A 14,556-nucleotide genomic window follows, 5' to 3' on the forward strand; every position below is an offset into this window, starting at 1 on the left:
AAAGTTGGTTTCACTATTTTTGGACACTTCTAGAATTTCCTGTGATTTAAATGGTGAAAACCGAATTTACACTATTTATCTACAAAAGGAAAAACCTAAGATTATCCAACTCCACTCCTTTCTACCCCTCTCTCTCATGCGCTGGGCCCACTGGACCGACCCTACCTTCCCTTCCTGTTCTACCCGCCGGCCCACCCTTTCCCTCTTCTCTTTCCCTAGCGCGTGGCCCCTGGCGCCAGGTCTTCTTCTCCCCCACGCCAAAAGCAGGGCGCGACAGGGGGCAGCGCGGCTCGACGGCCGGCACCTTGCCGGCGATAGGGCCGGGCCGGGGAGGCACCCCCAGGCCACGGCGCACCCGTGGGCGGCGGCGGCCCCCCGGGAGGCGGCCGGAGCTGGCCTCTCCACGGCGGCGGGCGGCTTGGCCGACGGCCGGCCGTGGCCAAGCACGACAATGGCACCAATACGGCCCTTGACTCCTCCTAAGGCTCCCTAGCAACTGAGGACTTACCCAAGACTTACCACATGGAGAGAGGATGGCGGCAAGGGAAAGCTCACCGTGATGGCAGCGGGCGGACGGAAAACGGCGGTGACTAGAAGCTCGCCGGCGGGGAATTGGAAAACGGGGAGGCACGGTTGTTGGCGAGGTGTTGGTGGGGATTTGGGTGGAAGGAATTGGTGTGGGAGGCAGTGGAACGGCGGAAATCGCCCGGCGGCAGAAGCTCAGCCGTGCTGTTCGTGAGGGTGAAAAACAGAGTGACGCAGTAAAAGGGATAAGTGCAACTGCGGGAGAGTACATATACGAAATTTTTACCGCGTGCATGAGTGCCACCGTGGCCTAGCTGTAGGCTTGCGTGGTGCGGAGGTGGCCCTATGCATCGCGCTGGACGACGGGCGAGAGTGCCGACGGTGACACGTCTCTGCTTCTGCCTGCTTCCCCTCCCCTTCTTTTACTCCAAAATTTAGACCTCCAAAAATGGTCGATTTCAAATCCTACGGTCCGAAAGTCCTTTAGACAAACTTGTAGAGGAACTCGAGTACTTCAATTGATATATTGGCCTCTACCCGAGATAAACACTCTAGGGCTGAAATTTTTAAGTCTCAATTGTGGGCACAACTGAACTGTTCTGAATCACTTTGATTCATTTCGACAGGGCCATTTGCCCTTCTTTTGACTCGATTTGAGTAGCTCAAACTTACTCCATATAGTTAAACCCTCATCCATTCGTGCTCTACAACTAACAAAGATTCCATTTTGCACATGAACTCATATACCTTTTGCACTAGATTTCCCTGAAACTTGCTCCAAACATGGTCATCCACTGCTGTTTCAGACTTAGGAAAAATCACTTCAACAACTTGGCTGAAAACTGCTGAATTGCCGATTTTGAGTCCCATTTTAAATTTGATTCCTCCACTTTCTCTGGCCAACAACATCCCACTAAGCTTGTCTAAGGGCCATATTTCACTAATGTTCAGACACCTTTGTCCACTTATATGGAAAATTAGGCAGAAATTAATTCCAAAGTTGGGTACTCATTATGATTTTCAGAATTGCATATTTTCGGATGGGGAATAGTAATTCGGTTGATTTCCTTTTTAGTTGCATTCTTGAAGAGTTTAAGACTAGGATTAGTCTCCAACTGCATTCTTTTGAGTTCTAAACATCCTCAAGCCTCAACTTTATATTTTTGCAAAATTTATCCGAATTTAAAATTCCAAATTGCAATTTCGGTCAAATTCGGCTCAAATTTGAATTTGAGTCAATTACCCTCCTTTTGCTCCAAAAGTCATCATTAACTTCTCATTGACACACTTAGGCTGTCATTAACACGAGGTGTTACAAGTACCCAAAGAATCTCCTTGCAGCACCTTGCACCAAACCGGTCGGACTAGTTTGGCAAGATAGTTAGACCAGTTTTGCCGGATCACTGGTGAAGAACCAGCGGACGTCCACTTGGGAGGGACCCAGTCGGGGCAGGTGCACCTTGAGTTGCCTTGAAGGCTCAGCAGGCTAGTTTGAGTGCCTCCTCATGCCGTGGAGACAAGAGAAGAATATTGCATGGGATCGGAAAAGATGGGCAAATAGGAAAAGAGTAAAAATAAATAATAGATTGATTTTTGATTGATTAGATTCTCCCAATCAGTTATGACCCTTTACATTTATAAGGAGGGGAGGTCTTGCCCCATTAGAAATCGAAACTCTTACAAATCCCTTGTCAAAATATAACTCCTAACTTGATTTAAATAGATAAAATCAATCTTACCACCCTAGCAAACCGGTCCGATTGATTTTCTTAGGTGCATATCTTCCTGAAGTAATAACTCCCTCATTTGAACTCCAAATTGTATGTTCTACATATGCATTTTAATCGTCTCGAAGAATTATGCAATGCTGAAGTCTAATTTACCTTATTACCCAAATCGTTGTGTGGTTAGACCGGTTTGCCCAGACCTACCAATTTTGATCGCTAACAAATTAAAACAGGTCCCTGCCAATTTTGATCGCTAACAAATTAAATTAAAGCAGGTCCACGTCACTGTATGCGACGCTATCCAAATTTTGCCACCTTCTGAGCTCCCCTGACATAACGACATTCGACATTCATCGTCCACCGAGAAAACTATATGGACTCTGCTTCATGTTGCAGCTCTTCAGTTTGGGTGTCATTGTGAAGATGCCTTCTTTCCACATCCTTTTTGGACTGCTCAATACCATTTTGTTTGAAATGCACTCTCCAAAGTCCAAACTAGGGATGAAAACACCGAGAAAACTATATGGACTCTGCTTCGTGTTGCAGCTCTTCGTGTGGGTGTGATTGTGAAGATGCCTTCTTTCCACATCCTTTTTGGACTGCTCAGTACCATTTTGTTTGAAATACACTCTCCAAAGTCCAAACTAGGGTGGAAACAAATAGGATACGAACAGATATATGATATGAATACAAATAGTTATGTTTTCTCGGATCGAATTCGGATACGAATAGTGCCAAGATGTGTCGGATATTGATATTCGTCCTATTTACATATTAAATATCCAACTTTGGTTACCCAGATTCGGATATAGTATGGATGTTGAATATCCAGATTCGAATACAAATGGAACCATCAACCTCTTCGGTAGGATATCTTTCATCCCAGTGTAAACCAATATCTTGTTACAACTGTTTGATCTCCATTGTTCTTTTTTTCTTAAAAAAACTAATCAGCTAGGTTAATTTATTAGGGACACAATTGGGTACCTAATAGTGTTTCCTGGATCAGCTAATTAATTACAATGGCATGCCAGTCTAATGTATTTTGTTTTTTACTCCAAAATTATTTATGTGAATTGCTATTCTAATTCATTTTATCAACTTTTTGAGTCTGTTCAATGACTTTTGAAAAGGGCGGAATCAGGAATACAGGGAGCTGCAACAAGCATTTCTTTAAGATAATAAAATGACTGAGGAGTGTTCCGAAAATTTGGCATTTCCCATTTCTCCGTTCGTTGACCTAGAAATAGTGCCAACCTCTGTTGGCTGGCCAATCAGAGGAGCTACTAGTCCAGCAGCCAGCAGGCACAACGCTGCACGCTGAGATTTCAAGCAAGAAAAGCAAGCCACGCAACGCAGCCCCTCCCATTCTTCGCCAACAAACACGGAAACCCCCACGGCCCCACCCCAATACCACCTCCCTCCGGCCTCCGCCCTCTGCCCATGGCCGGCCGCGTCCTCCTCCGCGCCACCGCCCTCGGCCTCGCCGCCGCGGCGGCGGGGTCCCTGCACGCCGTCTCCAGGTGGACGCCGCCCAGGGAGCTCTCTCCCTTCGTGCCGTCCGTGAGGCTCATGCTCCTCGAGTCCGCGCAGGGCCTCCAGGCCGCGCTGCTCGGCGCGCACCCGCTCTCCGGCGCGCACCTCCGCGACGTCCGCGCCCGCGCCGAGCGCGACCTCGCGCTCGCCGACGTCGACCGCGCCGAGGGCGGCGACCCCGCCGCGGCCGCCGATCTCCGTCTCCTCCTCGCGCTCCTCGCCGCGCGCGACGGCCGCGCCGACGAAGCCCTGCGCCTCTACGAGGAGGCGGCCCGCGACGCGCCGTTCGACCCCCGCCCCCGCGCCCTCGCGTACCACCTCTGCCTCGCCGACGGGCGACAGGACGAGTCGGTGCGGTGGAGCGCGGCCTACCGCCGCCTCGTCCCGGTGATCGATGGCGAGAGCCTGGTCCCCGGACTGGAGTCCGACGAGACGCGGCAGCTCGTCCGCGAGCTGTTGGTCGCGGCGACGCTGGGCGGCGTGTGCGGCCTCGGCCACCCCGAGGACAGGGCCGTCGTCATGCGCGTGGCTTGCGGCGCGGTAGACCAGGGGCTAGTCGCTGCGCTGCAGGACAAGGCGCCGCCAGCGACAGAGAGGCTTCGTCTCCGAGCTCTCCGCGTGTATCTGCACGCCAAGGTGCGGCTTCTCATCGAGAAGGAGGCACAGGACATGGCCGCCGGTGATGCGGAGGCATCTCCTGTTTCATGGTAAGCAAACTTACACTCGTCCCATCCTCAGATCAGATGCATGAATGTGGTGGATTGGATCATTCAGACTATTGTATACTTGTATGCAGGTAGAGTGCATCTTGTTTGATTTCCTTCTCCTTTGATCAGTTTATCTGTTAGGCACAACTAAATACCACCATCAGTTAGTACAGCAAATCAAAACACTAATAATTCTTGCTTTGGTAGTATATATCCTTCTCACTGAATCAATGGACATTTTCATGTGCAACGCTATACGTTGTTGACAATGAACTGGGTTGGTAGTATTATGTCAGTGCAACTGCATGCATAAATGCTGACATAAATTTGCAATATAAGAAAATAGGTGTTGTGTGCGTTAGTGTGCTCTATTGATTCTTCATTAATTTGATCAATGCATAAGTCAGGTCCAGTTCACTAAAACAGAACAGATGCTGAGTTTGGTGACATTATGATATAATTTCACAATTTTAATTAGTTTTGTGTCTAGTTGTGCTGTGTTTTGATTTGTTTCTTCCATAGACCAGTTCATTAGTTATTAGGGTCCAATAAATTGAAGCATAACAGAAGCTGCCAATGAGTAGGATAAATGATATATATCCTTCTAGCAGAACCATTTGTTGTTGCCAATGAACAATAATATGTGGCATTGCCTTGTGTACCTTCTGAATTGCATATATACTTTTTCAGAAATTTCTACTGTCCTGTGTGGTTGTATTAATTCATTCTTCCATTCATGGATGCAGAAGGTCTAGTTCACTGAAAACAGAGCAGTGTCTTGTTTGCTGATATATATAAAATTATTGTACATTTTTTAATTAATTTTCTGGTAGTGTAATATGTATGAGTAAAAACCTAAAAGGTTTTCAATTGATTTAACTATGTATGACACTATCGGACATTTCTAACAACATGAAGGCTCCCTTTTCTTAATGATAAATTGAAACAGAAATGGCAGTTTCTTAAGACTTCAGAGAAATGCATAAACAATAATGCCAGATATAATTTGTGGAAAAAGCAAAAGCTGGGAAATAGTATGTGTTGTGTGTGACTGTGTGCATGCATGCATGCGCGCGCGCGTGTGAATTTTATGTACTTGGGGAACTCTTTGTCTACTAACTAATGGACAAACCTCTATTCTGGTTTTATTAAAATTTACATGACATTGAGCGAATCTTATTCTGTCTCTGAGGTAGTCCAAAATACATATATTGCATGCAAAATTCATGACTGATCTGCTTGTTGACCTTTTTAAAAGTGTTCTTCAGAAAATTATACAAATGTTTACCTGGTGATTAAATTTCTGCTACCTTTTTACGCAGATGAGGTTGACATAACCACAAAAGTCGACAGTTCTTGTTTTTTCTGAAGTACCTGATCACAAGTTACTATGGAGGTCATGTTCGATGCATCAGCTTTAAGGTTCTAGATTGTAAGAAGAGATATTCAACTAGCAGTTTTGTTAACCACAGAAGCTAGGTTACTGCTTCAAAAGAATGTTAATTCATATACTGCTCAAATAGAATTTCCTGCTACAAGGTGATATGCTCGAAGTTGACTGTCAATTCCTTTCAGGCATTAGAGATCAGTTCATTTTTGTTTCCTGCAGCTTACTGGTGATATGCTCGAAGGATGACTGTAATATTTCCTAGGCATGTAGCCCTTATTCACTATGGCTTTTATTTTCTCAAAGATTATGAGCTGGAGATACGATTACCTTTTACGCATTGGTATGCAAGCTATTATAACCTCCCATCTTTGCATTAGGCAGTTATGCGCTCTGGTTTTCTGATGAGCCAAGATGGGTTTCGATTTGATGTCATCTCAGCGTCTGCTTGTTTGTGCTTCAGCCTATCCTGTAACTATTGTGCATGCTTTTGTTTTAAACAGCCACCTGCAAGTTCTGAAATGGTAGGAGGTCATTGTTCCCGCGATGCTTAGATATGCTTAGATGTGCTACAGTACACCGGACAATGGGATGCGGAATGGAACAGAAAAAAAGGGCTATAGTACAAGGAAAAGGATTAGTGCAACTGCAAACATGTTCGTTGTTCAGTACATGAGGTCCTAAAGAATAAGCCGAAGTGATTTTAAAAAAGGCAAAAAAGCATCTTAATCAGAAGTTCAGGCAGAAAGATTGGAGGTCCAATGAAGATACCATCAATTGTAAATCCGTATGAAGCTAGACCCGGTGTGATAATTTTAGGTACGAATTCGGAAGCAGTCGGTATAGCCCATTATTGTTTTCACTTTTACATTTTAATACGAAAACAAAATAAAAAATGGAAAACGGGATATCAGAAAATAAACTAATTCGAGCGGGACTGTGTTGAAAACAATCGGGATAAAAAAAGCAAATTGGGAATATCTACCCGTAGAATCAAGTAATATAGGACAAACGTAACAAAAAAAGAACCGCATATGCATGTAATAGTCATATTAAACGTAAAGAACAATCAGATGGTACCTTAGCATCAGTAATCTTATTACAGTATCATTTACTAATAATTTATTACATAAGTGAGAACAATGTTGCGTGGAATATAGATAGTACTTCATCCCGCAAAGAGTGTCATTTTAGACTCTAAAATTTATCCCACAAAGAATATATTTTACCTCCTAGTCTAATTAAAGCAACACTCACATTGATAAAAAAAGCATATGGAGAAGCGCATAGAGCCAATCAAATGATCAATTGATGTTATTTCTCTGGTCCCAATGAACGTGCATTTATTTAAGATCCAGAAAATTAAACAAACTGCACAATTTTCAATCACAATTAGGACTCGTTCGGTTCCTCTGGAATGTTTCCTGTCCAGGAACCATTCCAGGGCCGGATTGAGTGAATCCGGCTCCTTAACTCAATCCTAGTCCAGTTCTATTCTGGTCCAGGAACTATTCCAGCTTTTAAAATGTGTGTTGTTCAGCTGGACAGGAATAAACCAGTAAGTTTACAGGAGCAAGTTTAAGTTTACTTGTCCATTTAAAAGAAAAATACATTATGATCGCATAGAACCATGTTGAAGATTTAACATTACAATTCTGGATAGTCAGATCAATCAAACAATTCTGGATATATTACATAGATGAACTAGAACTGATAGCTATTTTCAGTACGTCCACTAGGTGAACTCAATATCTCAATTCTTTCAGAATAACTTGTACTAAAGAACCTTGCTCAACCAAGCACCATCTTTCTTCGATTCTGAAAAATTCAAAACAAAAATATTCACCCATTAGCTTCAAAGTATACCTGCTGCTCAGTGCTAAACTAACACATTCAATCACTATGGTCTTGAGACATAAAGAACAAGCAATGCAAAACAGAAAGTGACAAGTAATTGGAACATAGAAACAACATCAGATGATATTCCTACTATCTGAGCAGAAAAAACAAATGACAGGAGCTCCATAGTTCTGATTGCATAATATGAATATAAAATTTAAACTCAGAACCATGCCTCTTAAAGTTCAGATAAAACTTATGGTACCTTATTCTGAACAAAAATAGTGATTTCAGTACTAGGCCAATAGTACTACTCTGAACAAGATCAACAGCTAGCAAAACATTGTACTGATTTTCTCAGTTTTATGAATGGTTTGTTGCAGTTGCTGCTTGAAAATAGTGCAGACATATAGCAAGGTGTTCAACACAAGAGTAGTCATAGCTCACCCTGAAAAGAGTTTTACTTCATGCAGTGCCTTCATAGTACTGATCCTCATCATCGTCAATATCTTCTGCCATCTTGAAGCTGGTATAGCCTGAAATAAGAGGAAGTGATGAACATCCTTTAGCATGACACAATTACTTGAACAAGCATATCATTAAGTACAATTAACAGAAACGTGTACCTTCTGCTCTTTATAAGTAGACAACAAATTTATGAGTTAAGTAGACAGTGAATTCATGAGGTAAGTAGACAGTGACTTTACCTGCTATGTCATCTCATTCCTAAGCCAAATCAAAGCGGATTCTTCATCTTCTTCGCTGGCACAAATAAAAGTCTCTCTGTTTTCTTTGCTCTTGGCGAAGATTGCATAAGCTTTGGCCTTTTCCTGTTTGGTCACTTCCATTATGTTGATAATCGATATGCACCTTTTGATGGAGTATTCATCACCTTTAGCAGCCTCCTTATCTCTTGCTTCCTGTTCTCTTGTCTCATTTTCTCTTGCTAGCTGTTTAGCTTCATTTTTTGCTTGCTTTGTCCTCATTTCAAGGAATCTTTCCATCATGGCTTCAATGTTTGCACTCTTCCTAGGTCTTTGTCCTTCCTTTTCTGGTTTCTTTCTTGATGCAACCATTCTTTGTTCTCCACTTCTTGCCTCTTCTTCATCTCTTGCATCCTTTTCTTCATCCTCTTCATCATGTATCTCAATTTCCTGTAGGGCTTCTTCCTCTACAACATCAATTTGTTGAAGGGGCTCTTGCACACGTTGTGACTCAATAGAAGTGAAATTGTATGTCCCTTCAGCCAGATGACCTACATTTGGCACAATGCATTCAGAGAAATAGGACAAGCATCTATTTTACATCATAGAGATCTGACTAGGAAAGAGCTTACTATATAGAATTTACCATCATAGAGTTCTCCCAAAGCATCAAAGAGCGGAAAGCTTGCCTTGTTGTTTTGAAACTTCTTGATTTTGGGGAAAGTCTGCATATTTGAAAAAAAAAATTGATCAAATACAAAGTTATCACTATGAGGTTATCCATAGAATTACTTCAAGAAATTAACTTACCACCATGAGGTTCTCCCACATTGCTGCTGATCCTTCAACCATATTTCTTTGTTCATTCCATTTTGACCCACTTTGCATTCTTGCCGCTTTGAGCATCTTGTAGTCTCTCTTAAGCTGACATTCTTTATCTTGAATTTGTGCCTTTGTGTACGAGATAGACTTGTTTCTCAGATGGAACTCCTTCACCATTTTGTTCCACCCTTCAGTGTTCTAACCGTTGTCACTTCTATGGCCACTATCTTTATACTCATGCAGAATTTCAACAAGTGATTTCTCAAGAGTTGGGTTCCAGTCCGCTCTTTGTTTTCCTACATAAACAATGGTCAAGCATTAGTAACAGAAATTTCATAGCATCAATAACACAAAATTTACAAGAAAGAATGAAGAAACATTAAACTTATTCATCAACTTTGGCGACCCCCTTGCAATCACATTGAGCTTTGGGGAGCCTTTTCCAACCATCGCTTTTTAAAGAAAAAATTTATTCATCAACTTATTCATGATACAAGCTTATTAATTTATTCATCAACTTATTCATGATACAAGCTTATTAATTCATGAAGACTAATTTACATGTTGCTGGTACTGAACCCACATTTCTTAGGCGATGGTATCTCTCAAAGCATTGCCTTGTGCAGTGCCTGAGTCATTGTTTTGATCGCCATTGGGTAAAGAAACAACGTGTGTTGGATTGATATTATCTGGCTGATGATCCAACCATTCCTCATCTCCATGAAGTAATCGGATTAGATTGTTTAAGATGGATGTAGCTATAGGTATTTTCACTTGATTTTCCAACGTATGGAATGTGGCAACTTTGAGAATGGGGAAGCGCTTCTTATGCACTCCCAAAGTCCTTTCGACATGGTTCCTCAGTAGTGCGTGGCGGTGGTTGAAGAGCTCCTTTGAGTTTTGTGGTCTTCGATGTCCAGCTCCAAATTCTTTCAAATGGTATCGAACCCCTCGATATGGAGCGAGGAAAGATGGAGTATTTGCATACCCTCCATCAACCAAATAGAATTTTCCTGGAGGTACCTGGAAGCCCTTGCTCATAGTCAATCTTAGCACTCTGGAATCTGTAGCTGATCCCTCCCATCCACTAGAAATAAAAGTGATGTTAAGATCAAAATCACATGACACCATCACATTAATGCTTAGTGTGCCCTTTCTATTCCTAAAAGGAGAATGCTTCTCAGGGAATATGGAAACAGGGATATGAGTTCCATCAATGGCACCAAGACAATTCTTGAAGAATGGATAGAATCTAGGATTATCTTGGATTTTTGGATGCACTTGATTAGGATCGGGGGACTGGAGGAAATGACGAGAAAGTGTGGGAATGACCTTCTTGAAGAAGTGGTTGATGTGACGATGGAAGGTGTCGTTGCTGTGCCCAAAGGTCACTGCAAGATCCTCATATGAGGCGTTGTGACTTAACATGTATAGGAAGAAACCCAACTTCTCCTCCACCGTAATCCGTGTATCAACAACGAGCCTTTTCCTTCTAAGATAAGTCGCCAACTCTTTGAAGATGTGGGGTTCCATTCTAAATGTAACTTGACAGTTCTTGATATGTCCCTCAAGGAGTCGACGAACCTTAACCTTTCCCATTTCTTCTGATGTATGACGTTTCTTCTTCACTCCTCCTTCTCTAGCAGAACCCATAAGATATAAGGCAGGGAATAGAAACATCATCATGTCATCATCTTCTTCCTCCCTCCTCTTTCTAATACGATCTCTCAATGAGATATTCATTGCAGAACTAAAGCATATAAATTTATAGTCAGATAGAAGCTAAATAGATAAAATAGAAGGCTAAACAGGTTGTCATGGCAATTTTACTCATTGCAATAGAAAAAATTTAAAGGTTGAACAGGTTAAATAGAAAAAAAATGAAAGACTTAAACATAGATAGAATTATGTACCTATTGGAGTTGGTACCGGATCCCAAGAAGGGGGTGGTTCACCTTCCCCAACTCTTAATGGTGCTGGTGGGATCTACAAGTAACAAGAAAAAGTCGGCACATCACACAAAAGGAACACACATCTCAGGTACAAGTAATATTAATAAATAGCCAAAACTAATGTGTTGGTAAATGCATGATGCATGGAAATCTAAAATCAGTTACCATAAAAAGGAAAGGTAAAGATCAAAGAAAACATGACAACATATATGATACAATAAACTGCACATGATAGATGTGAAGCAAAAGGAGATGTCAGTATCACCAATGCAATGGGAAAAGAAAATTGTAGGAAGATTCCACTCGAAGTTGATGCTATATGCTATTCAGGAAACGTGGCCTCGTTCCGATTCTATATGCTATATGCTATTCTGGTGGCTGTGGGGTTACAGTTACAGCACCTCTGCTCCTCCTCATGCATCACATCCCAGATCCCACTCGATCTCCTGCCTTCGTAGAAAAGCGTGTGGTTCCTGCACAGTCCACTTGATTAAATTGCAGCTGCTTGGCCCAATAACTCGATTAGGTTCTTGATCTACTTGCAATGCAAAGGATTGAACAAAGTATGCAGTGCCTAACACAGTAAAGTGCACAGTCCTGTTTATGTAACACCATGCATCTGATATAACGTAAATTAACTCCATTTGTGCTGTTCAGAGTGACATATTGACAGTATGTAGTCACTGTCGTTTGATTAATGCTAGTAGTAGACTGAAAAAACTCAATCTTTCTTTTCTCCTCAAGCCATCATTTAGGAAAAGGTTCTAGTGAGAAAGTTCTTTAATTTCCACAGTTCTAAGTCATGGATTGGCACATGCTCAAACTACCAAGTCAACAAATACCCTTGTTTGCTCACTCAAATGATAAATTCTTCCAAGTACAAGTCGGCCCATGTATAGTTGAATACTAAAACAGTGCCTAACACACATCGGTTTCTGACTTAGGAAAAGAAGACACAAGACAACAAATCAGGCCACTACAGTCCACTGAGACATTTCAACGAACACCAGATCTGCATCTCGGCTCTCTGGCTCCTCCGCCAACTATAGTCCACGCACGAATCCACCAACAATGGAGTGAAGTAGAGGAAAAGGAACTACCATCACGGTGTCGCCCCACCCCAATCGGTTGCAACCACGCGGAGGCAACCAACCAGCCCAAGGAAAGCTGGTGATTCGCCTTTGAGTGCCTCTCACGCGAGATCAAGAAACGTAATCAGGCCATGGTAGCCAACTACAGGTGCGCACGGCAGCACGACAGAGCGAGAAACCTAGGGCGAGTAGGAGAGAAGAGAAGGCGATGGCTCACCGGCGAGAAGGCGGCAGTCGCTGTCGCGGTGGTGGCCGTCGAAGATGTGCTACGCTGCCATGCTGTCACCTCGTGCCGCCACGCCGCCACCTCTCACCACCGCCTCGTCACCTCGCGTGCCGCCAGCAGAGCGTCCGTCTCCTCGCGTCGCGTGTGGCCAGGAAGCGATCCAGGAGGGATGAGGTGCGGATTGATTCCGGGCCAAGGAAGGAAGGATTGAAATTGTTCCGGCCCAGGTTTGGTTCCGGGCTAGGCCAACCGAACAACAATTTTTGTAGTAGGTCGTATTCATTCCGGACCGTTACAATCCACCCGGATTGGGCTGCAATCCAGGCCATTCCGGCCAAACTGAACGGGCCCTTAGTATATATTAGTTATTAGAGGCAATATAAATATTTCTCATCACTACTAGTGTATTTGAAATTTTCTAAACGGACACTTATTTTGGGACGGAGTCTGTGGGGGCTCCTATATGACTACCAGAAGGTAGATAAGCAATGTATCTTTAAAACTCATATGAAGCCCATGCACAATATTTTTCTTTAACATTTTAGATATTTATCAACATTTGTTGACATTATCAACATTTTTTAAAAAAGTTATCACCAACATTTGTTAATATTGAGCAACATTTCATATATGTACCAACATTTTTCTCTAACCTTTTTTACATTTAACAACATTTTTTTCATGTACCAACATTTTTTTTTGCATTCACCAACATTTTTTGACATTCACCAGCATTTTTTTAGTTAAAAAAGGTTGAGATAGTTCATTTAAAATGTTGATTTTTAAAAATACAACAAAATGTAGTTATATTGGATCTCATTTTGTTATAGGAACACAGTAGTTTATAGGAATCCAAAATGTATTTAAGGTTCGAGAGAAAAATGAGATCAAATTTTTAAATCCAAAAAGATTTTCTCCATCCCACCCATACAAAGGAGCAAACCGAATGCTGACACGTGTCCAGGTCCACCCCAAAGCCATGCATGCTCACGGTGCTCTTTCCCTCAGCTTTAATCTCGTCCGTTGGTTGGAATTTGCACTAATCTTAAATAGTGGAAGATGAGTTGAATATTTTCTTCCGAAGGATGGATAGGATTTCCGGTAGAAGAGAGGGGTATCAAATTCGATTGTTGTTGTTCTTTCATAATGGGCTTTACTTCTCTTACCATAACATTGAGTGGCCCAATTCTCTACTGGACCATATCCCTTCCCTTCTTACTTCGACCATCTTCTCCAGAATATGCAGATGCAGCGGCACCAAGAGATATGGCCGAGGAGGTGCGCATGGGGCCAATGACGCGAGCGGTGGCCGAGCAAGCGCAGAAGTGCTGTGGCTGTTATTCCTGTTGTCATAACGGGAGATATCCAAATTGAAAAAATGGGACATCCCGAAGAAGATGATGATCAACGGTCAAAATATACGGAGCTGCTAGCGCCCGAACGTCTGCGAAACCAGCAAAAATCCTGCTGCAACATTTGCTAAATGTTGCATGCAACATGAACCCTTCCCACTATCTCAGACTGCCTCAACCTATGTGGACAACAAATCCATATAAGAACACGCCCGCTTAGAATCATGTGTCGGTGAATTCAAGCAGATTGGAAAATGTTGTATTGGTCAGATCATGTCCCCCTAAAAAAGGGCCAAATCAAATCAAAATAGCTGAAATTTTTTGCAACATCGTAAATTACCATCTGCCACATTGGTAATCAATTATTAAAACATCAGAAACAAATGTTCAAGTCTTTTGAACCTATACAACAAATAGAAAAGCAACTACAACAAAACAAACGAGTAGTTACCAAAACATATGAATTAAGCTATTGAAACATATGAAAAAAGTTATTACAACAAGTACAAATGAATCAAGTGATTGCAACATTTTCAAAGGTATCTCACAACAAATCCAAGGAATTGTTGCAACATTAATTACACATTTCTATTAAAGATTAGCTGAAAAGCACTTGCAAAAGCAGCAACATTTTTTTTGAAATGATTGCAAGGCTACAACATGAAAAATTGATGTTGAAATAATTCCA

The 14,556-nt window shown here is 42.3% G+C and overlaps 2 protein-coding genes and 1 pseudogene across 3 annotated transcripts; 1 reads left to right on the forward strand and 2 right to left on the reverse strand.

The window, feature by feature from the left end:
• Nucleotides 1-10,825, reverse strand: part of LOC101771259 — a 41,374-nt pseudogene extending 30,549 nt beyond the window's left edge.
• LOC101782711 lies at nt 3,548-6,258 on the forward strand. The gene is made up of 2 exons (XM_004968815.2): nt 3,548-4,495; nt 5,818-6,258. Coding segments are annotated over exons 1-2 (801 nt in total). The 5' UTR covers nt 3,548-3,695; the 3' UTR covers nt 5,819-6,258.
• On the reverse strand, nt 7,460-12,673 carry LOC101774098. 2 transcript variants are annotated; one of them, XM_012846533.2, is made up of 8 exons: nt 12,508-12,673; nt 11,601-11,672; nt 11,161-11,233; nt 9,236-9,543; nt 9,072-9,150; nt 8,429-8,976; nt 8,169-8,257; nt 7,460-7,700 (listed from the first exon to the last, which is right to left on the reverse strand). In XM_012846533.2, the coding sequence occupies exons 4-6, from the start codon at nt 9,422-9,424 to the stop codon at nt 8,432-8,434; spliced, it is 813 nt and encodes a 270-aa protein (XP_012701987.1). In that variant the 5' UTR covers nt 9,425-9,543; nt 11,161-11,233; nt 11,601-11,672; nt 12,508-12,673; the 3' UTR covers nt 7,460-7,700; nt 8,169-8,257; nt 8,429-8,431. The 2 variants fall into 2 exon arrangements, with proteins under 2 accessions (XP_012701987.1, XP_012701988.1); XM_012846534.2 differs by lacking the exon at nt 11,601-11,672.
• Nucleotides 12,674-14,556: the final 1,883 nt, after the last annotated feature.

The sequence above is a fragment of the Setaria italica genome, chromosome V (genome assembly GCF_000263155.2).
Source record: "Setaria italica strain Yugu1 chromosome V, Setaria_italica_v2.0, whole genome shotgun sequence".
In the NCBI taxonomy this organism is placed as follows: Eukaryota; Viridiplantae; Streptophyta; class Magnoliopsida; order Poales; family Poaceae; genus Setaria; species Setaria italica.